Source organism: Thrips palmi, unplaced genomic scaffold (assembly GCF_012932325.1).
Source record: "Thrips palmi isolate BJ-2018 unplaced genomic scaffold, TpBJ-2018v1 HiC_scaffold_10, whole genome shotgun sequence".
In the NCBI taxonomy this organism is placed as follows: Eukaryota; Metazoa; Arthropoda; class Insecta; order Thysanoptera; family Thripidae; genus Thrips; species Thrips palmi.
In genome coordinates this window covers 13,616,989-13,639,194 of record NW_023144621.1, presented here as the reverse complement: position 1 = coordinate 13,639,194, position 22,206 = coordinate 13,616,989, and the positions used below count along the sequence as shown (strand labels likewise).

At 52.1% G+C, this 22,206-nt stretch overlaps 1 protein-coding gene across 9 annotated transcripts in view; it reads right to left on the bottom strand.

Annotated features, from left to right (window-relative positions):
• Positions 1 to 22,206, bottom strand: part of LOC117648282 (transcription factor 12-like) — a 134,911-nt gene that overhangs the window by 6,900 nt on the left and 105,805 nt on the right. For 3 of the 9 annotated variants that reach the window (XM_034390724.1, XM_034390750.1, XM_034390758.1), the window contains exons 7-11: positions 6,854 to 6,895; positions 2,511 to 2,598; positions 2,195 to 2,355; positions 1,474 to 1,815; positions 270 to 488 (exon numbers count right to left, since the gene is read on the bottom strand). In XM_034390724.1, coding sequence (XP_034246615.1) covers positions 270 to 488; positions 1,474 to 1,815; positions 2,195 to 2,355; positions 2,511 to 2,598; positions 6,854 to 6,895 — 852 coding nt within the window. Of the gene's footprint in view, positions 1 to 269; positions 489 to 1,473; positions 1,816 to 2,194; positions 2,356 to 2,510; positions 2,599 to 6,853; positions 6,896 to 16,281; positions 16,324 to 22,206 lie in introns of all 9 variants that reach the window. The other 6 variants (XM_034390742.1, XM_034390766.1, XM_034390772.1 and 3 more) reach the window with 3 other exon arrangements.

The following is a 22,206-nucleotide window of genomic DNA, read 5'->3' as shown; positions in this document are numbered from 1 at the left end:
TTCTGTGAAAGACTACAACCCAGAGCACAGTGCTTGGGACTAGTGACATAAAATACACACTGTAAGGGGGGAAAAGCACGTATGGTTCCCTCACACTTTGACACACAAAACCAAATAAATTTCAGATGGAACAAATTGAAAGCCCATAAAGTCAGTCATCACTTGACCATTATATAGAAATTACAAAAAAAAAATAATTTGAAAAATTGCGGACACTATTATTATGAGCAATCAACTCATTCCACTGACAATAAAAAAAGGTCCTTTACCATATGTAAGTTAGAATGATGGTGGGGTGCTGAGGAAAAGTGTGGGGATGAGGGGTTAGCCCCGCTGGGGGGGCCGCCGGCTCCAGCCCCGGACGGCCACGGCCCTGAGGGCCCCCCCGCCCCGCTCCCGCCACCACCCCCTAAAGGGGGAGGGGAGCTGACGGGTGTAGATGGGTTTGAACTGTAACTGCTGGCCACACTGTGCTCCGACGGATAGATCTGCGCATCACCAAGCACCCATTCGACCCATCACCATTAAGTTTAATTAAGGGGTAGCCATACATGACGTGAGGTTCAATTTCAAAATGAGGAGGAGACTTCTCAGAGCATAACCAGCTCAAGACTGGCTCATTCACTTCCACAATAGAAAGGGGGCCACCAAAAAAAAAAAAGACAAAATTTACCTCACGTGATTTATGGACATTCCCTAATTTGTTAATTGGTATGGTGTAGCAGTTAGAGATAAGAACCAAGCCCCAGAATGAACCGGCAGAATGAGGTGGGGTGAGTGGAACAGGAGCAGTGTCATTTTGGGACAGGGGTAGAGGACAGGGATGATGGAGGCGGGAAGGGAAGGGAAGTTGCACAGTACTTTCTGGAGAATGATAGAACATTCTAAATAAGGCCATTGGCACATGCCATACCACTGTAAGTGTATAGCTCTAAAATCATGAGTTCCAATCGTCTCTTGAAAATCAACAGTTGAAATTCAGCTGGGCAGACAATTTTTCATTTCTAATTTTAAGATTAAAATAATAGATGGAATGTGCCAATGGTTTCAATTCCAACACCAAATTAAATTCATTGCCCACATGCAAATGACACAGAATCCCATTTGACTGAGTCATATTCTGGTAAGCTCCCAAACAAAACAAAAATTAGTCTTATAGAAATATGACAAAAAAAAAGAGAACCCATACTGCAGGTGAAAAAGCCTCGATAAATGGCAAAAATAGACAAAAGTTCTAAAAACAATAGAGGTCAAAATTTGATTTTTTTTCTTAAAGTTAGAGCTTATATACTTTCTGTCTTAGTGTTGGTTGTAAACAATTCCAGGAAGAAATTTTGATAGCAGTTTGACGTGACTTTGGACCGAGTATGGATCCTCCACTTTTAGCCCAGGCCTGGAGTCCCGTAGGACTTTACCCAGGTATACTGTGACCGGGGCAGGGCCGGGCAGGGCTGCTCGGACACTCCAACTCACCGAGGCTAACGCTTTTCCTAAGGTGTCCCCGGGCGTGGGCACCACGCCGCTGGGCGAGTGGTGGCTGGTGAAGAGGGAGGGGTTGGCGGGGCTCGACGTCGGGATGACGGCCGAGGTGACGGGGGTTAGGTTGCCGGGCGCGCCGGGCCCCGAGCCCGCCCCCGCCGGCCCCGTGGAGGGCACGGCGCCGCCCGTGCCCCGGAAACTTGACATGGGCGGCAGGCTGCTGTTGGGCACAGGAACAGTCATGGCGGTGACGCCGTCCGGACCCAGCGCCGACGGCGGCTCGGAGGCGGCTTGGCTGGGCGGCGGAGGCACGCCGGGGGACATGGCACCGTAACTCTGCAACAACAGGGACAACGTGTCAACGGACCGGCCCGCAGCGGCATGCACAGGCTTGGAGAAAAGTATTGAAAGGAAAGCTGGGGTCAAAAGTCAAGGGAATGGAATGCAAGACTACGGAAGTCAGGTGACTACAAATAAGTAGCAGAGGGTGACTTGACTGTTATCTGAACGAAAGGTAACAAAGTCATTTAGTCTGAATTACAACTTTTGACTGTTGGATCAGGACGTTACGTGATACCTTCAGCTGGGGGAAAGTGGGAGTCACAAGTCACTAGTTGACGGAACAGGTAAAGAATTGCCAAGCATGCCAAACGTAAACTCAGGGAGGGAAGGCATCCTACGTAGCGATGTAACGACAATATGAGGGTCTACAAACCATTGGGTCATGTGAGAGGTGCATGGGGGGTGGGTAGCCGGTCTGGCTGAGGTGGGGAGGTGGGCCCCCAGGTAGCAGGGAGGGTGAACCATAGGAATAGCCACCTTGAGGGAGCTGACCACTGCTGGACCACGGGTCTCCTGACCCTGCCCCAGTGCCATCTGCAACACAACAACAAGTACATAAGTAAGCCTATTTTTTTTTCACACGAGAAAAGTTAAAAATCAAGCACAAAAAAATAATTTGCGCAAAAATTATTTTGTTCTAAAATTAAAAATAAATATAAATATTCACATCAATCAGTGCTGCCACTTACCCATATAGTAGGTGTCTGAGGCGTACATTCCTCCAGTCTTAGGGGACGTGTACCGGGGGGAGTCCTGCCCGAACTCGTCAGACCCATACTGCAACAGAAAGAAACCGAGGGTCACACACTGGATTGCAAAGCTGCAACGAGTCGAAAACGCACCGCCGCCCCGAACCACGAAACCCATCCATCCCACAGTGGATTTGCCAGAGGACCGGTGGCGGCGGCCAAAACTCTAAACGTGTTTTGAGCCGTAGAGTCGACTCGAATCAAACGTGTGACCCCACCAATGGATTCCTCGTCCGGCTCGAGTCCCCCATTCAGCGGCTGAGGGGCTCAAAACGCGTCTAGAATTTTGGCCGCCCCGCCGGTCCTCTGGCAAATCCACTGTGCATCTCTCTGGGGCGCGAGAAACAAACCGAGACGCGGAAAAGGGCAAAAATGAAAGAGATTTCAGAGGGAAGGGGGAAGACCGGGGGGGGGGGGGGGACAAGGTAAAAACGAACGCGTGAAGAAAAGGGACGTGGAAGAAAGCAAGAAAGGAAACAAGCCCACCGACCGCTGTCTCTGGACCTCTATTTTCATTTCGCTCTTTTCCTCTTCCGCGACGAAGGGAGGGGGAGGGAGAGGGGCCGAGTTTCCTCTTGATTTACAACTCACATAACAACACAGCCATAGGGGGCACCTGTTACCAAGGCGCGGAGCCGCAGAGGAGGGGAAGGGGGGGGGGAGGGGGAATCTGATCATTCTGCGGTCTGATTACTTCTTTGGCCGCTCTTTCACGTAATGGCGACGCTTTGGGGGGAAGGGGGAGGGGAGGGGGGAGGCAAGAAAGAAGAAGTGCGGTATGGAAGCGGCCGACGCCACCCCAGTCGCCGGCAGCACGGGGACCCCCAAGTCGAGAGTGGCGTCCCAAAAAAAAAGGGAGCGCGCGCAAAAAGCCCGAGCAAACCCCCTCCCCCTCCCCAATCCCTTGTTTGCACGCCGCGGCCCGCGGAAAGCAGCGGAAAGCCACGCCGTGGCGCAGTGGAGGAGACACCTCAGGCAAAGTGGCCGGGGGAATTGACAGAGGCGGAGGGGCGACCCATTAGCCCAATTAAAAACGGCACAGCAAATAAAAATGAAATAAAATAATAATTTAAGAAAATGACGTGAAGCGGATGCAGCACGAAAAGGTAGCTTTACCCGGTCTAAAGGCGAGAAAATCGTCCAAGTGAGACAGCCGACTGTCCAGACGGACAGTGGCGAGGCGAAAAAGCCGCGGCGTAGCGCTAGAGAGTTACAATGCCCCATTAGACGGGGGATGCAATTACAACTACCCCAGACGCCCCAAGACTTACGCTCCCTCTCTTTCTTTCTCTCTCTTTCGCCTCTCGGGGCGCCGCGAGGCAGCAACCTGCCACCACGCCACCGCGTATAATCTGCTTACAAACCCCGCTGCAACATTATGTCCGAGGGGCCCAGTAAATTACCCCATACGGAGAGGCTTATCTGAGTAAATATGCAGTGGGTTCCGGAGGAAGCGAGCGGTGCGGTTCCAGGCGCGGCCGCGTGGGGCGCTGGCAGCGCCCGTCGCTCTGTCTCCCTCGCACTCATGGGACGTCCCGTATAGGTGAGAGAGAGAGACAGCGACGAAAACGGCTCTCGGAATCAGCCTGCGGCAGCGCTATCAAGGGGCGCTTTGTTCGAGCTCCGTTCGGAAGACCCCGCCGCTCCGTCTCTCTCGCACACTCCCGGGACGCCCCACCGGTGCGAGAGAGACGGAGAGAGGCGGACCCAGCGTGCAGACCTCGAGGCGCACTCGCCTTCACGTCTCGCGGGAAAAAAGAAATAAATAAATCGGTATTCATTTTTGCCGAGAACGGAGACGAGGTAGCGTTCGTGTGATGCGAGGTATTAGACAAGGGTAAATAACTCAGGCCAAATTTGTAACCAAAATTCACAAAAAAAAAAATTGAAATTGGCTAAAATTTATTAAAATTTATTGAGATTTTTCTAAAAATTCGACTGAAATTAGTTTGATTTGAACACCGAAATTCCCAGCGATTCCCCCTCGGTTTAAGACCTACCGCGCGGGCCCGGGTTCGGATACCGAGAGCCGGCCGGGTTTTGCGTTCGAATCGATCTGGGTAGCGCTGGCATGGCGAAGGTGCAAGGGACCAAGCTCGGCCAGGCGATGGATTTTCTGCTGAGTGTCAAGTCTCCTCCAAAACATGCAGAATTGGAAATCAAGGGACGCGCTGCCCTGGCCCGCCTTGCCTCAGCCCTGCCCGCCCCAGCAATCCCAATACTGCGCCCTCCCTCCTTGAGGGAAGACCACCCGACCACCCCCTCGCCTGTTTTTACTATCGTGCATTTTCTTCCAGATCTCATATGTATGTTGGCCAGGGCGAGGGCGCCCTTCACCCGGCCCGGCCCCTCCCCCCTCCCCCTCCCTCGACATCATTCTTTCTATCCCGCTCTTCGAAATCCCCCTCTATCCGTCTTCCAGGTCTAAGCCCACTGCATGTTTCTCCTCGTGTTTTAGTGGCCAACTTTACACACGAAAAATACGCAATGGTATTCTATAAAAACCGAAACTTTTTAGTTTGGTTTGGCAGTCTAACCTGTCTGCATTTGTTTTTCAGACTCTGGAAATCCTAAACTTCGGTCAAAGATTCTTCATTTGCATACTCCAACATACTCATACTTGTAACAGGGACAAAAAAATGTAGAGAAAGCAAAATTGCAAATCATAGTTTTTTTTAAATCGTTTTTTTTTTTTTTTGACAAGTTGGCTGCAACATTTGGCCGTGTCCGACACTGTCTCTCTCTCTCGCACTCGGTGGCCCAGTCCTTGATTCTAATGACGCGCGAGCCCCTCATTATCATTACCGATTCATCCGCTTAGGGTCCTGACCAGCGTCCCACCCAATCCGCCCAATTCATTCAATTCATTCAACGGCATTCAATTCATTCAGCGCATTCAACTCATTGAGGCCGGCGGCGCCGCGCCACAGAAGCGCTGCACAAATCCGGCAATCCGCTGCCTCTATCGCTCCGCAAAACCCTTTAGTTCCCGCTGCCGCCTGCGTCCTACAGTGTACACACAACGGCCAGTCTCGTTTACGCGTCCCTGTCGATATCTCGTCGACGCCGAGAGAGAGAGAGAGAGAATGGAGAGAGAGACTGTCGTACTGTTAAAAGAATCTTGAGAATTCCCAGAGACCTTGTTGAGGAAAAATTTGCCCGCTATCTTCAGAAAGTCCCCAAAACTCCACTGTCTAAAATTTATTGAGTTTCCGCGGTGAATATTAGTTTTGTTTGTAATTTTTTTGGAGGGGGGCCGTTTTTTTTTGTATAACCCATGGAACTTTGGAAGTTTGGGAGATTTCCAAATTCAACATTAACAGAGTGCTAATTCGGGAAAAACGTCAAAACCCAGCGAAAACCAAAAAATCCCATTTCTCTGACTTTTTTCCCCCTGCTTCTCCACTTTCGATTGGGCGATTGGATGGCCGAGCCCAGCCAGCCCGGGGTCCGTCCGCTAGAGCGCTAGGAGCGGGCAGAGCGGGCAGAGCGGGCAGAGCGGGCGGACTAAAAGAGCGGCGACCCTGAGAACGCCAACTTGACGCCAACGCGACCGCCACGCCCTGCAAGGCCCAGCCGGCCCAGCCCAGACTTGCACACACGAACACACACACAGACGCCAAGGGAGTGCCCGGACCGTAGTGAGGCAACACAAAACTCCAAGGGCAGGTTCACGCCACCGCCTTGGAAACGGGGGCCCGATTCGGACCCAACGGCACGACGCGGTACCGTCCTAGCACACACTGTAAATGTCCTGGGGTGAAAGGCTGCACCGACATATTGTGGTGGACATTTTCTCCATAATACCAACGAAATTCGTCAAAATATCAATAAGGTACAGTGAATTCTCCATGGTATGTTACCGAGTATGTTACGCAGTCAGCTGCACCACCATAATATGGAACATTTTCACCATAATATAGAGAATCTTCACTGTACAACATTTAGAGAGCACCGCTCTCGAACGGGATCGACAAGTATCGACTCAGCGCCTGTCGTATCGACAAGAGACTTTACATGACAATTAACAAAAAAAAAAAAAAAACTAAAACAAAAATCTGCATTCAAAAAAGGCGTTTCTTGAACCAAGATAATGTACTTGTCATAAGTTAATTTTCTTGGATGTGTCAAGAAAGTTCACTTATGGCAAGTACATTATCTTGGTTCAAGAAACGCCTGTTTGGGTGTGGGGAGATTTGATTGGCAATTATTTTGAGACGGATTCGACTGGAAATCGGCACTTTGTTCCCCCCTTTCTCGCCAGAGATGGTTTCAAGACTCACGCTAACGGCGGAGCGAGGATAAGCCAAGGAAGGTTGTCTTACCTGCAACACACAAGGAAAAAGAAAACTGTTAGCAATTTGGTTTACAAAGTAGAAGAGTGATACAATTTTTACAGAATGAAAAAAGACCATCGATAAAAAATATGAAGACAGCACAGTTTTCAAAGGACAAGCAAATAATCATTTTCTATTCTTTTTTTTTTCAAAGAAATAAAAACATGGGAATTTTCAGTTTTTGTCCCCATTGGTTTTGCACTGTGTGTGTTCGCTGGCAACACTCTGGCGGCAAATTCGAATGGTAATGATAAACATTTCGCCACACGCGAAGTCGCGGGGTGTGGTCACGCGTGTATGTACGTGTGTCTGAGTGTGTGTGTGTGTGTCTATGGCGCCCCCACGGAAGCAGCGCCGCTCGTTCGAAGCTCATATTCTCGCCGTAATCCGGGAGGGGCGTTCTGGTGGGGCGTTCCAAAGGCGTTCTGGGAGGCGTTCCCAGGCGCCGCTCATCGACAGCGGAGACGATGAGAGGATTCGACGAGCGGGCCGCGACGACGCAACCGCCGCGTCGCCCACACTCGTATGGGCGCGCGCACACTCACACACAGACACACACACTCACACAGACACACACAGAGCAGGGAAGTCCCCGGGCAAGCCAGCTCCAGATAGATAAAAACAACCTGCCGTCCCACCCTTAGGCCGCGCAGTTAAAACTAATGCGCCGACTATTAGCTCGCTATGCAGATTCGGACGACGATATGCAGGCCGTCATACCAATAAATGCAGCCCGACACTGTAAAAAAAAAAACACCCTCGGGCAGAGTTGCAGTGTCGTTACACTGCCAGGACCGAAGAGAGAAGACAGGTGCCATTGAGAAGAGCGTTCTCCGCCCCCCCCCCTCTCTCACACACGTTAAGAGATGACCGTCGAATTTTTGAACCTAACGGAATCGTAGGTACCGGGCAAATGGGACGTCGCTGGCCAATAGTGACGACAAGACGGTGAGGTGTTCAGGCATTAATTACTTTGTCGAAAATGTTCAGCCAAAATTGACACAGTGCTACAAAAGAAGGCAAAAATTACCACCACGCACCAGTGCGGACAGGGTCGCCAACCTCGGCCTGCTTGCTGGGCAATACCTTGGGCTCGCTGCATCGAGAGGTTTGTCGACTAGACTTTCGGAACGGTGTGTCCTACAGACTTTCTTCCCTCACAAGCAATTAACTTTTTGGCAGGGTATGATTCGGTTGGCAGCAGTGGGAGAGAGACGGGCAGAGAGAGAGAGAGGGAGAGAGAGGGGTAGAGAGAGAGAGAGAGAGAGAGAGAGAGAGAGAGAGAGAGAGAGAGAGAGAGAGAGAGAGAGAGAGAGGGGGGCGTGGCTGGCTGACGGCCCACGAGAGAGGCCGGACACGACACGGGCCCGGGCCATTCCCATTGCAATTTAAGGCCGGCAGGTTGGTAGTGGATGGCGGTGGTGGGCGGACAGGCCGTGGAGATGGCTCCGAGATTTACAATTAACGCACTCTACTGGCACGAGCCAGGATCGATTCACGAAAGAAAAAACAAAGATCCCCTCGGATTCGAACTTCGGCCCTTCGCGGTCTCAGAGTTGTCGAAGAAGTCACGTTTCAGGAGCAGTCACTGACACGCACGCTCGTCAGGATAACTGGCCGCATGCACACATGCCAGCGGCCATGCCGTCTCTCTCTCTCTCTCTCTCTCTCTCTCTTTCTTCTCTCTCTCTTTCTCTCTCTCTTCTCTCTCTCTCTCTCTCTCTCTCTCTCTCTCTCTCTCTCTCTCTCTCTCTCTCTCTCTCTCCACCGCAATTAGGGGGCCCAGAGGAAGAGGCAAGCCCAAATATGGCGGCTCAATATTGTTCATTTGGGCCCGCAGCCGCCACAAGAAGAAGAAGAGGGAGAGGCGAAAAAAGAAAAGAAGAAGGAGAAGGAACGCGAGGATTAAGGACAACGGTGCTGATTCACACCGCGCTGTGCCGACGACGTCGCGACCCCGCGGCAGCGAGAGAGACAGACAGTGCCAATCACCTGTCAGGGGGTGACAGTACGGGGAACACCGGCGGGACACGCGCGAAACCTGAGAGAGAGCGAGAGAGAGAGAGAGAGATTGCGTCACGATTCATCCCGAAAGATGGCGCTGCGACCGCCAAAGGACGAGGACGGCACCCCTCCCAGACGCCCTGACAGTGTGCCGGCGTGGGTAGCGAAACCGACCGAGGTGTTAGTCATCTCTGATATGAGTCACTGGGTCGTCGCGGGGGGCCTTGCTATCGTAGTGTGGGAGTCCAGCGAGGTCCACCCACTGCCTTCCAGGACGGATTATCCACCAATCCACTGCTAGCCAGATCCATGTCTGATGGAAGACTCTGGAAGCAGCGAGCAGCGAGGCTCCACTAGGAAACAACAAATCCAGCGATCTGCAGATCGTCCATCTCTCTCGCACAGCGGCGACAATCTAGAGCGACGCGCCAAGGACGCTTCCCTTTCACAGTGGCGTCGCTCTGTCTCTCTCGCACTCACGGGGGCGTCGAGGCGCGAGGGAGAGAGACAGAGCGTTGAGTCACGCGATAAGCGTCGCTCTGAGTCACAGCGATAATGGGCAGTGGTCAATGCTGGTCGAACAGACAAAGGTCCGTTCCAGAAAGCAGAACGCTGCACTTGCAGTGCGGTGCTAACAAGGGGCATCGATGCGGCGAAGGCTGACTGCCTGCCTTCACCGGTAAGCTGAGTTTGCTGCCCGGAGGCGACAGGTGCACTGGGAAAACGGACGAATGTGGACCAAAATTCGGAGCAGCAGGCCAAGTGGGCTTCGATTCACAGCCTAGCGCGGCGCGGTGGCAGACTGGCGTGGCGGAGACTTGCACGCAAGAGCGCACAGTGGGCCAGAAGACCGGTGGAGGTGGCCAAAACGCCAGACGCGTTTTGAGCTCCAGAGTCGCTGAATGGGACTCGAACCGAACGTGTGACCCCACCAACGGATTCCTCGTTCGATCGAAGAGCAATCCATTGGTGGGGTCACACGTTCGGTTCGAGTCCTGTTTAGCGACTCTGGAGCTCAAAACGCGTCTCTAGAGATTCGGCCGCGCGGTCTCCTGGCCCACTGTGGAGCAAGTCGAATCCTGACTGCGTCATCTCCCGTTTATGCGTTTACTGATTTATTTCGGAGTTCCTTTTTCGGTTGAGCCTGTTGACACTCCTGCTGCCGGTCGGCGAGCGCAACAAAGTCGCGCTGTCTCTCTCGCACCCCTCCGGGCCGCCCCACGAGCGCGAGAGAGACAGAGCGCGAGGCTCGCGGCCACGCCCCGCAGCGCGCACCCTGTTCCGTTTTTTATCGTCGATTTGTTTAAAATTCAGAAGAGCGCTGCGGCCAATTTGTTGCGTTTTTGCATTGTAGCAGCACCGCGAGCTCGCCGGGGCCGGCCGGGGCGGACACGACACTGGGAGGCCCCGCGAGTGCGAGAGAGACGGAGGGAAGCCCTTCAAGGGCGAGACACCTGCGCAACAAAAGGGCGCTCTCGCACACAAATCACGGGTACTTAGGCGGCGTTTTGCCGCTCTCGCATTGTCGGCTTGTTAGGGGGCCGCGGGGCTGAAGGGCTGAAGGGCTGAAGGCTGGGCCCCAAAGGGGGCCCCCTAGGGCCCAAGGCGCGCGTTTTACGAGGGCACGTCAGGTTTCGCTGAGTTTTATTCCCGGAATGCAACAGGTAGTCGCAGGAAAGGCAAAACAAGACAACAAAATAAAAGCTTTTTGTTTTTTTTTCTGAAAAAGTTAGGAATTTTTGAATCGAGGCAGAAGTTGTAAAGTGCTATAAGCCCTGATGCAGCCGCCCACCTTTGGTAAGCTTCCGGTCAGCGTAAGGCCAGACTTTGGTCATCCTTTCGGTCAGCCTCCGGCTGGCTCTCCAGCAAGCTTTTTTTTGGCCAGCCTTTGGCCAGCCTTTGGCCAGCCTTTGGCCAGCCTTTGGCCAGCCTTTGGCCAGCCTTTGGCCAGCCTTTGGCCAGCCTTTGGCCAGCCTTTGGCCAGCCTTTGGCCAGCCTTTGGCCAGCCTTTGGCCAGCCTTTGGCCAGCCTTTGGCCAGCCTTTGGCCAGCCTTTGGCCAGCATTTGGCCAGCCTCTGGCCAGCCTTTAGCCAACCTTATGGACAGCTTTTGGCGAGCCTTTGGCAAGCCTTTGGTCAGCCTTCAGCCAACCCTTTTGCCAGCTTTTAGCCAGCCTCTGGCCAGCCTTTAGCCATCCTTATGAACAGCTTTTAGCCAACCTTTTCGACAGCCCTAAGCCAGCTTTTAGCCAACCTTTTCGACAGCCTTTGGCGAGCCTATGGTCAGCCTTCAGCCAACCCTTTGGCCAGCCTTTAGTCAGCCTTTGGCCAGCCTCGCTCGGACAGTACCGCCACTCTCGTTCCAGAATATTCCGATTAGTCCCGACGTGGTCGTATAACCTGCGCGGTGCTTGTGGTGCGTCCAGTCCGAACGAGATGATGCACTTCGCGGAGAAACTCTGGAGGCCGCCGTGGAGAGAGAGAGAGAGAGAGAGAGAGAGAGAGAGAGAGAGAGAGAGAGAGAGAGAGAGAGAGAGAGAGAGAGAGAGAGAGAGAGAGAGAGAGGTAGCGCCCCACCGCGCCACGCCCCGCCGAGCGCGGCCGGCCTACAATGACGAATTATGCCAACAGGCAATGAGGTGTTTAGGCGGATCGCTTCCGACATTCCAGTGGAGGTCCGCGGACTCCAGCCGGACTCCGGCGCTGGAATGCGCCAGGCGGACCCAGCGGAAAGTTGCGCCCAGGACTGGAAAAAATAATTTCAATATTTTCTTTTGAAATGAATAATAACTGCAGGCTAAAATATGTTAGAACAACTAACATTTGCGCTTGATTCTGAAAATATCATACTAAATTTGAGCTGTATCGCATTTTGAAAGCGGCCGGAACTCCACAAGCGCTTGACCCCGACAATGGACTCCTTGACGAGCAATCCATTGGTGGGGCATACGTTCGGTTCGAGTCCTGTTGAGCGGCTTTGGGGCTCAAATCGCGTCTACAATTTTAGACGCCTCCACTGGTCTTCTGGCCCACTGTGGCCGTTACACCCGCAACTGAGCCTGCCGGGTTCGCGCCGTCCAGGGACGCCGCCGATAACGCGTATCAGCCAGGAACAGAACGCAACCGAGGAAGGGAAAGAAAAATTAAAAAAAAAATATTGAGGAAAGCCAACGCAGGCTAACTGATAACCTTGTGATAATCCTTGCTACGCACGCTGCCGGCGACCAGACTGCCGACCGGCCAGCCGGAGCGGGCCACCTGTTAGCAGTCGTGTGTGTGTTTGTGTGTGTGTCACTGCGCGTCTCATCAATATCTAGTTAACCAATTAATGCAAATTTGATGGCTTGGTAATCACTTATCGCGCGCAGCCATGGCGCGGCTATCGAGGTCCGAGATCGTGTCGGAAACTACTCCGGCCGTGTTTACCACTTGCTATCTATCACAACAACGAGTTTATTGGCACGGCCAGTGATTATCGAAGCTCACTTTCACCATCGGCGAGACGGCCGTATGTAGGGCATGACACTCCGCACGCGTTTCCGCGCCAAGTCCAGCACGCGCCTCGCCGGACTGCGCAGCACAGTGGGCCAGAAGACCGGTGGAGGCGGCCGAAATCCCGGACGCGTTTTGAGCTCCAGAGTCGCTAAATGGGACTCCAACCGAACGTGTGACCCCCAATGGATTGCTCTCCGAACGAGGAATCCATTGGTGGGGTCACACGTGCGGTTCGAGTCCTGTTCAGCGACTCTGGAGCTCAAAACACGTCTAGAGTTTGGCCGCCGCCACCGGTCTTCTGGCCCACTGTGGTGCGCCGGGCTGCGCGGCGGGTGTCCCGCGCGACAGGGAAGGGGAGCGACGTCCGCTTTTGGTGGACAGCCTCATGACGTCGTCGTTTGGTGGCTTTCAGTTCAACTTCCAGTAAATTGACAACAAATTCTGGAAACTTATGTGCGATTTTTTAAGCCGTTTTCAGAACAATTTCTATTAGTTCTTAAAGTCATTTATAATCTAAATAAATTTTTGTTGATAAATTTCTTAAAGCTATACTAGAACAATAATTTTTTTTTTTTTGAAAAATAGTAGCTTTGATGGACATGCTCCTAAAATTGACTTGATGCAGGTCCGTGCGCAACGGCGCGGCCGTGGGGTGCTACCCGCTCTGATAATTCGCGTGACTTCCACAGCAGCAAGTGGGTTTTCGTGAGCCCTCCTAGGAGAGTGGGGGGAAGGGGGGGGGACTCCAGGGGGGGGGGGGCACAGTCAAGGCGGCAATTTAGATTCAACAAAGTGAACAGAATCGCGTTCCGGTGGACAGCGCCCGCGGGGGGGAAGGGGTGGGGAGAGGGGGGAAGGGTGGGGAGAGGGGTGGGCCACAACCATTAGCAAGTCTAATCGGCAACATCGCAACCCGAGCACTCCGCGGCCGGGGCGACAGGCAGTCTCGTAGAGCCGCCCCGCCCCGGACTGTCTTGTCACCGCGGGGAAGCGTCGGGCCTGGCCGGGCCGCCGGGCCGCGCACAGCCCACGGGGAGAAAGAGTGCTCGCGTCGACGCTACCCCGCGCACCACCAACCCAACCCGTCGATACCCCACGCCCTCCGAACGAGCAAATTCTAGCCGCGTTTTGAGCTCCAGGGTCGCTAAATGGGCCTCGAGCCCACCAATGGCTTCCTCGTTCGGAGAGCAATCCATTGGTGGGGCTACACGTCCGGTTCGATTCCCATTTAGCGAACGCTGAAGATTTCGTCGGATTTCACAGGATTTCAACCAATATTGCGCCTAAAATAAAACTTTGCTTGTTTTCAGCCTTTTCTAGGGCAAGATTTCAGATTTCTAGACATTTCTAGCGCTCAAGGGGACACACGATTTCTAGAGTGTTGCCCCCTCGAACCAACCTGTCGATACTCCACGCGCGAGGGACGCGCCCTGCGGCACCGCCGTCGACGGTCGCTGTGGCACGGGGTATCGCCACAGTGCCCTTGCCCGCACTTCGTTGGTTCGTGCAGGCAGAGGCAGCAGCGCTGAAGAGGCGCTTCCCCTGCCCACACAGTGTACAGCCAGCCAGCGACAGCCCGCGAGGCAGCATGTTGGCACATAAAGTAAATTTGTCTCAATCAAATGGAACGCGCCGGCCAGCTCTGTTCCGTATTGTCCCGCTAACAAACCTACACTGCCAACCGGGAAGGCCGGGGGAAATCACGGAGAGCGAGTAAACGAGGACGAATTAGCTCTTTGTGTTGTCTGGGCGTTCAAACCGCCGCGCCCCCCAGTCCACTCGAAAACAAGCGAGGAACGGGATTCGCTCTCACTCACTCAAGCGCCTTTGGAGACCGTTTTTAATTGTTTTGACAGAGTAGGGCCGATGGCGACACCCCGCTTGGCCAATCGCCACCGCAGCCACACCTGCCTGTTTACACTTTATATCTCGTCTGGTCTGGGAAACGAATAAATCAGCAAATGAGTGCAAGAGCAAGACTCACTACCCTGCCAACTGCGCTGCCCCACTCACTCGTGGGGCGGCTGCCCAACCACATATTTGGAACTGCAGCATGTTTCAGAGATTACAAAAAATAGCATTCAACTTTGCAACAAAGAAAATTGAAAAAAAAATAAAAATACGTAATTTGAAAAAAAAAAAAACACAAAAAAAACTAAAAATGAAATGATAATATTTAAGAAAGTAACACAATTTCTGGGGAAAGTTTCTTGCAATCTCTCTCTCTCTCTCTCTCTTGCAGTAAAGGTGACAAAACGAAAAGTGTGACACTGTGTCACACACTAGCATTGCGGCCGTGGGAAAGGGTCACGGCTGGCCGGACCACCGCACCGCGCTTGACCAATGCATACTCTCTCTCTCTCTCTCTCTCTCTCTCTCTCTCTTCCGCAGCAGTACAGCTACTCGTATGGTATAGGTGTGAGAGGTAAATCTAATTGCTTTGGCTGGCGCTCGTGACGTGACGCCGAGGCATACGCTGTGTCTGTGTGTGTGTGTGTCTGTGTGAGTGCGTATGGCAGATATACGTTCGCCCACTGTGACCCGCAGCAGGTGCCTCGCTGCACGCTCGTGTGTGTGTGTGTGTGTGAGTCTAACTCTGTGTGTGTCTGCGTGTGCGCGGCGCATCTTGGCTGGCCCATGATTGGACACACCCATTCAGGCACGCGGCTGAATTCGTATCGTCCCTTATCACGTTACGGGAATAAGTCAAAACCTGCAATTGTTATTGGCTTGCATGTATGTGTGTGTGTGTGAGTGTGTGTGAATAATACCCCTTCTATCCGCTTTTCACACACTGACACGCACACACACACACTGAGAGCGAGCGCCTTGGGTGGCTGGCTTGGTGTCAAGTTCATGTGACAGCAGTCGGACGCCGAAAAGGGCGCTCGTGTCGTCGGGCCCTTTCGGCCCTTTGCTCCTCGAAGCCCGATACGGCGTAAAGAAGGTCCTGAGGGCCCCCGAGGGCTGGGCCGGGGTCCAGGGGCCCTACAGTGCCGGGGCCCGGCCCACTGGGGCCGATGTAGCGTCCAGAACGAATCCGACGAAACGTCGACAGTTTCTCTACATTAGCGGCCGAGACTATCCAGGATTCCGTCCACCTTGTCGTCGAGCGCGGCGCTGGGCGGGGCGCTGGCCCACCCCCTCGGCCTCACGTGGTTTCCACACCGCGGTGCCGAAGGACCCGAGCGCCGTCCTCCCATAAAACTTAACGATGCCGATACGGCCGTTGTCACGTCGCGAGCACGGCGTCGAGACCGCGGCGTCGCGACGCCACGGCGACGCTCGGCGACGCTCGGCAGCGCGCAGCGGGGCGGGCACTTCCAGGGCCAGACGGCGGGGCCCGCGGAGCCAGTGGCGTGGAAAAAAAGGCAGAATCTTCCCCCCTCAGTCCTCAGTGGCCTGGCAAAAGCCACTGTCTTTCCTCAGGGGTCGAGCAAAACGACCGCCTTCTCTCGCACTGTGTGGTGAAAATTTTTCTCGGTTGTCCAGCAAAACCAACAGAAAAAAAATTCTCAAAACGCACAAAACACTTTTTGACCATATTTCAACAGTAAAATTCAAAGTTCTACAACGTTGCAAAGTCTCATCAAATTTTCGACTTGCACAAAGTTGAATCTCGGCCAGGCTGAATCCTGGGGATACTATAAAGCTACTTCGCGCCTAAAAAAATCTCAAGAGCTGGACACGGACTGAAAAAAATTCAGTGCTCCAGAAACTTAAAAATATTACGAAACATTTTCAAAATTAAATAAAAAATCTCTTATAATGACGAGACAAAATTTGAAAATTTGGTGGAAATTTCTGCTGGGCTTTGCTCCAACCCTTCCCTTCCGGTCACTCTAATCCGGGCCGGATCAACGACCGCAGACTCACCGGTCGCGCCACTCCGGACTCATCTGCCTCGCGATAACTCACCTGGAACAAGACAGAAACAAAACGTTAGTCATCTTCTGCGCGTAGTATTCCTTTCGGCCCGGGAGTCCACCACACTGCCAGATTGATTTCCACGCGGATCTGCATATTAATAAGCGGCCAGTGATTTACGCCGGGAAAAAATTAAGGAAACTGCTTCCAGACTCCCGGCGGCGCCTAGGGAGCGCCTATCGGCCGCCTGGGCGGGCCAGGCCGGGCCGGCGGGCCGGGCCCAGCAGTACGTGACTCCGAAAACCAACACGGCACGCGAGAAGAGCCATCTCCATCCTCGTCCATCATCGCGCCGACCGGCACCAATTTCGCCTTGGCCGCCGCTTTTCCCACAGCACCGACAAAAAGAGCAAGTTTTTCAAAACATGAATCACTTTGTAATTTTTATATTTTCTTTGTTGCGAAACTGTTTTAATTGCAAACATGGTTTTTCAGTTCAGGTTCATTTTTTTAAATTTCATGTTTTAGGTGAATATTTTGAAATTTTTGATCTAAAAATCGGCAAGTGCACTGGCAGCATAGTCAAAAAAATAGAATTTCTCTCTCTCTCTTTCTATCGTCTCAAGGACGGCTCCTCCATACAAGGCGCGCGACCACTCCGAGTGTGACACGCCGTTATTACACTGAAAGGAACGTGTTTCAGTTTCAAAAACTCGACTGGACACACACACACACCACACACACACACAGAGTGCTCGGCGCGATGAAAGTCGAATAACGCACCTCATTGCCTCGAAAATCGAACGCAGCGCCTAACAGTAAAAATAAACAACCCTCGTGTGGGGGCGTGGCGAGGCGGCGTGGCCCCCGTGGGCCCCGTGTAGCACTTATCCCGGCCGGACTTTCGGCGTGCCGATCGCACTGGTAAGGCACGGCGAGAGAGAGAGAGAGAGAGAGAGAGAGAGAGAGAGAGAGAGAGAGAGAGAGAGAGAGAGAGAGAGAGAGAGAGAGAGAGAGAGAGCAACACTAACCGAATCCCGTGGCCCGCTAATAACGATAATATGTGGTCGGGTCGGGCCGAGCCGAGCCGGGGCGAGCCGGAGGGCACCGGGTCACATACAGGATTCCCCAGCGGCGCAGCGGCCGACCCGCGGGTCACGGAGAGAGCGAGCGAGCGCGAGAGAGAGAGAGAGAGAGAGAGAGAGAGAGAGAGAGAGAGAGAGAGAGAGAGAGAGAGAGAGAGAGAGGAATTCGCGTTGCCCCCGCGCCACAATGAACGCGTTCGACAGCCTTATTTATGGTGTGTGCGCTATTTAGCACTAGAAAAAGACAAAGAAAGAAGAAGAGAGTGCCGAAGGTAGAAGGGAGTGTGTGGGGAGAAGAAAGTTTCTAGAAAGAAAGAAGGGTAGGAGAGTGTTTCCACAGAGAAGACGTCGGTTTGTACTAGTACAATTTCGGAAAACAAGCGTTTCGAAAAAGTAACACCGTTCGCAAACATTTCCGTGACTTCACGGACCAAAATTTTCAAACTTCTGTTCTCTTTTATCTCTGAGGTGTTTTTTTTTTAGAAAATTGAAATTTGTTTCGATTTTTACTTGAGAAACCAACCATTTTTGAAATAGTCACTCATTTTCACGAGTCCTCAGCATGTCCGAGCAAGCAACAGGGAATTCCCCCACGCCAGTTTCCTCAGTGGCTCTGCAAATTTATCTCGCAGGTGGCGTTAGCACGTGCCTCGACACAAACGGCGAGAAACATGTTACTTTCATCACAAAAATAGTAAACACTCTTGCCGCTCCGTTTCCGCGGCTCCCTCCAAGTGTGCACACACGTGTGAGTCAGTGTGTGTGTGACAAGGTGCGAATGCCGCTGGATTAACTCCTACATTCCAGGCGTCAGCAGCGGCAGCCCGGGCCCCTCTAGGGCCTCCGAGACGAGCTTTCACGCCTCCGCGCCGACTCTGGACTTGCAAAGCCGCATATTAGATGCAGCTTCTAAAAACAAGGGGGCCGGACTCTCTGACTCTCTCGCTGTGATGAGCCACCACACTGCTAATCAGTGGATAACCGGATGCGCGCCCAAAAAGCCGCCAAACTTGCAGCCCGTCCCATTTCATCACTGACCCTGTCTTTCACCTTCGGGCCTTCGGGGGCCTTCGGGGAACCTCAACGCAGGAAGCGATCCGACAGGATCACCCCGTCTTTGCTGTTTTTGGTCAAAAGCCCCTTCAAAGTCTTAACAACATGACAAAACAATTTTTTTCGCTGAGGGAATACGTTTTTTCCAAGAACAATTTTTAATAGATTCTTGCGAGTTCCTTGCAAAACAAGTATTTGGCCTTTTCTTTCAGGGGCAAGTCCTTAAAATTCTATCCCTAAAACAACGTATGTCAAAATGAATTTTTAAGGTACATTTTCCAATGTTTTTCTTTTTTTAGATTATCTATTTTAACTTGATTCCAAACTTTCCTAACGGAACAATTCTTAAAAAAAAATTTAAAACTTAGTTTTGTTAACCCTTTGGTCGGAACAACAAACTCGCCTCGGGGGTCAAAGCTCCGGCCCCGGAGGCGAGACTCAGTCTGGCGCAGCGCAGCCTCCCAGCGGCGGCGTGGAGACAGCCTCCGGGGCAGGTGGGCCAACCTCCCCCACCCTCCCTGCCTCCGGGCCTCCGGGCCTCCGGCACGCGCGACGTCGGACAGCTCCGGGGACTCCGGGCAGGGCAGTCACTCCGGGGCGGCAGGTGGCCGTACTCGGCAGGTGCCTGGCGCCGCCGCCCCGCCCCGCCCCGGAGGACTCCGGCCGGCTTTTGGTCCGGCGGGCCGGAATTAATGCGAGTACCGGTTATGTTCGGTGAACGTCCTCCTGACGGTCTCTTTCTAACCGCGGCCGAGTCAAGGCAGCAGCGCACAGTGGGCCAGAAGACCGGGGGAGGCGGTCAAAACCCCAGACGCGTTTTGAGCTCCAGAGTCGCTAAAAAGGGCCTCGAGCCGAACGTGTGACCCCATCAATGGATGGCTCTACGAACGAGGAATCCATTGGTGGAGTCACACGTTCGGTTCCAGTCCCATTTAGCGACCCTGGAGCTCAAAACGCGTCCGGGGTTTTGACCGCCTTCACCGGTCTTCTGGCCCACTGTGGAGCAGCGGCAGCGCGCCGGTGGCCCATAAAACTCGGGACCCGCACATCTGCCTTTGCCGGCCTTTGCGGACCCCGCCGCGCCACGCCCCGCCCAAAGCGAGTGACCAACATACATACACATAAACGCACATAAACGCACACACACGCACACACACGCACACAGATAAGATAACACACACACACACACAGCGCAGCGCATCCGATCGATCGATAAGCGAGGCGATAATTAAATAACCAACTTTATCTCCTCAAATTCGCTGGCGAGACAATCGAAGTTAGGGGCCCAAAGGCTCGCCAACACGACGACCCGAGTTGCAGTGAGAGAGAGAGAGAGAAGAGAGAGAGAGAGAGAGAGAGAGAGAGAGAGTGAGTGAGTGAGTGAGTGAGTGAGTGAGAGAGAGAGAGAGAGAGAGAGAGAGAGAGAGAGAGAGAGAGGCGCCGCTGCCGAAACGCTTGCCCAAGCCAACCCGTTCGAAGTTCGCGGAGGCAAATGGCATCCGGAGGCTCCGAGCCTTAGTCACTGCACTTCCATCTTGATTCCAATTTCCTCCTGAACAACAACAACAACAACAACAACGACGACGACGCAGGGTGGCCACTCAATTCCAAAAATGAAATTCCCGGTTTTTTCCCGGTATTTCCCGGTCAAAATTAAGGCTTTTCTAGGTTATTTTAGTGGTTCAAAGGCGCTTTTTCAGGGCGCGGCAGCGCCTCGGGAAGGCTTTGACCGCTGATAGTTTGGGAGCAGTGGTCTTGCAAAAATGGTCAAACAGTGAATAAATTTCAGAAAATCACCGTTTTTGCTGACTTTGAGTGGTCACTGCATCCAATTTAGTTGCGGTCAAAGGCCTCCCTCGACGCCTTACTATTCTAAAGACCCTACTCTTTCATGTACCGCCTCGGGAAGGCTTTGACCGCTGATAGTTTGGGAGCAGTGGTCTTGCAAAAATGGTCAAACAGTGAATGAATTTCAGAAAATCACCGATTTTGCTGACTTTGAGCGGTCACTGCATCCAATTTAGTTGCGGTCAAAGGCCTCCCTCGACGCCTTACTATTCTAAAGACCCTACTCTTTCATGGCCCGCCTCGGGAAGGCTTTGACCGCTGATAGTTTGGGAGCAGTGGTCTTGCAAAAATGGTCAAACAGTGAATGAATTTCAGAAAATCACCGATTTTGCTGACTTTGAGCGGTCACAGCATCCAATTTAGTTGCGGTCAAAGGCCTCCCTCGACGCCTTACTATTCTAAAGACCCTACTCTTTCATGGCCCGCCTCGGGAAGGCTTTGACCGCTGATAGTTTGGGAGCAGTGGTCTTGCAAAAATGGTCAAACAGTGAATGAATTTCAGAAAATCACCGTTTTTGCTGACTTTGAGCGGTCACTGCATCCAATTTAGTTGCGGTCAATGGCCTCCGACGCCTTACTATTCTGAGGACCCTACTCTTTCGTGGCCCGCCTCGGGAAGGCTTTGACCGCTGATAGTTTGGGAGCAGTGGTCTCGCAAAAATGGTCAAAAAGTGATTGAATCCCCGAAAGTATGATTGTTATTTCATTGGATGATGTTGATTGTTTCACTGCACTGTTCGGGATTATTTTGTGAAATTACGATTAATTGTCTGTTAAATTTGTACCACGAACTGCTCGTAAATTTAAAAAACGATCTGATCATCCATCTTTTTTTCGTCAATTTACAAAAATATTCTTAAATTTACTAACTTAATCCTCAAATTTTGGTCGTTTCAGGCATTTTTTCTTCCTATATAGTAAGGAAACAACGGACGAAAACGCACTTTTTCAGACTTGCTTTTACAATCATACTTGTAAATTAACGATTTCAGCTGTAAATTTTAGAAGCAGTTTGTAAAATGATGAACAGATTGTCAATTTACAATTTTCTTTGTAAAAAACAGTGCAGTTCGTGGTACAAATTTAACAGGCAACTATTCTTAAAAATAAAGCTTCAATCGTAAGAAAACAAGTTTACGCGTTATTAAACGAGAATAGTCGTAAGATAACGATTTTATCAGTAAAACTACGATCTTTCGTCAGTAACAATAAGATTTCATCGTAAAATTACGAATTTATTCCTAAATTTGTGAGTAAAGTTTGTCGAAAATATTACAATTGTTCATGTCATGAATCTTGTAGTTAATTTACGAATTATTATTTGTAAAATTACAACACTAATTGTTGGGATTACTGTTGTAAAATAACGACTTCTCTTAACAGTGTGATTACCAGCTAGACGTGCAATGATTATCTTGAGTTGAGTACCCCTTGCTGCGGCGCCGACGACTACGACTGAACCTTCAGAAGAAATTGACCTACAAGCAGCGCAGGCCTTTTTCGCCTTTTTCCCGGTTTCAATATGAAATTCCCGGTTTTTTCCCGGTTTTTCAAGGAGATTTTATTTTCCCGGGTTTTTCCCGGTTTTCCCGGTTTTCCCGGTCGGTGGCCACCCTGCGACGAAATGGACCGGACAGACGGCACGATTCCCAGCCAGGACTACCAACCCCCCCGCTGCGATGCACTTCGCAACTACTTCGCGGGTCGCGCGGGGGTCCACCACTGACTCGAGACGCACAAAAGTTAGAGACATCGGTTATGCAAATTTTTCGCAAAACTAAACAGGAGGGACTGAAATAGTGGGCTCAAAGCAGACCAGGTTCAGTTGTTGTTGTTGCAGTGCACTGAACCCCTAGTTTTGTATCGGATCAATGTTGCCAACGTTGAAACGTCAAATCGGACGTGTACAATTTAGAGAGGAACAAAAAAATTGAATGAAGTTTGCTCA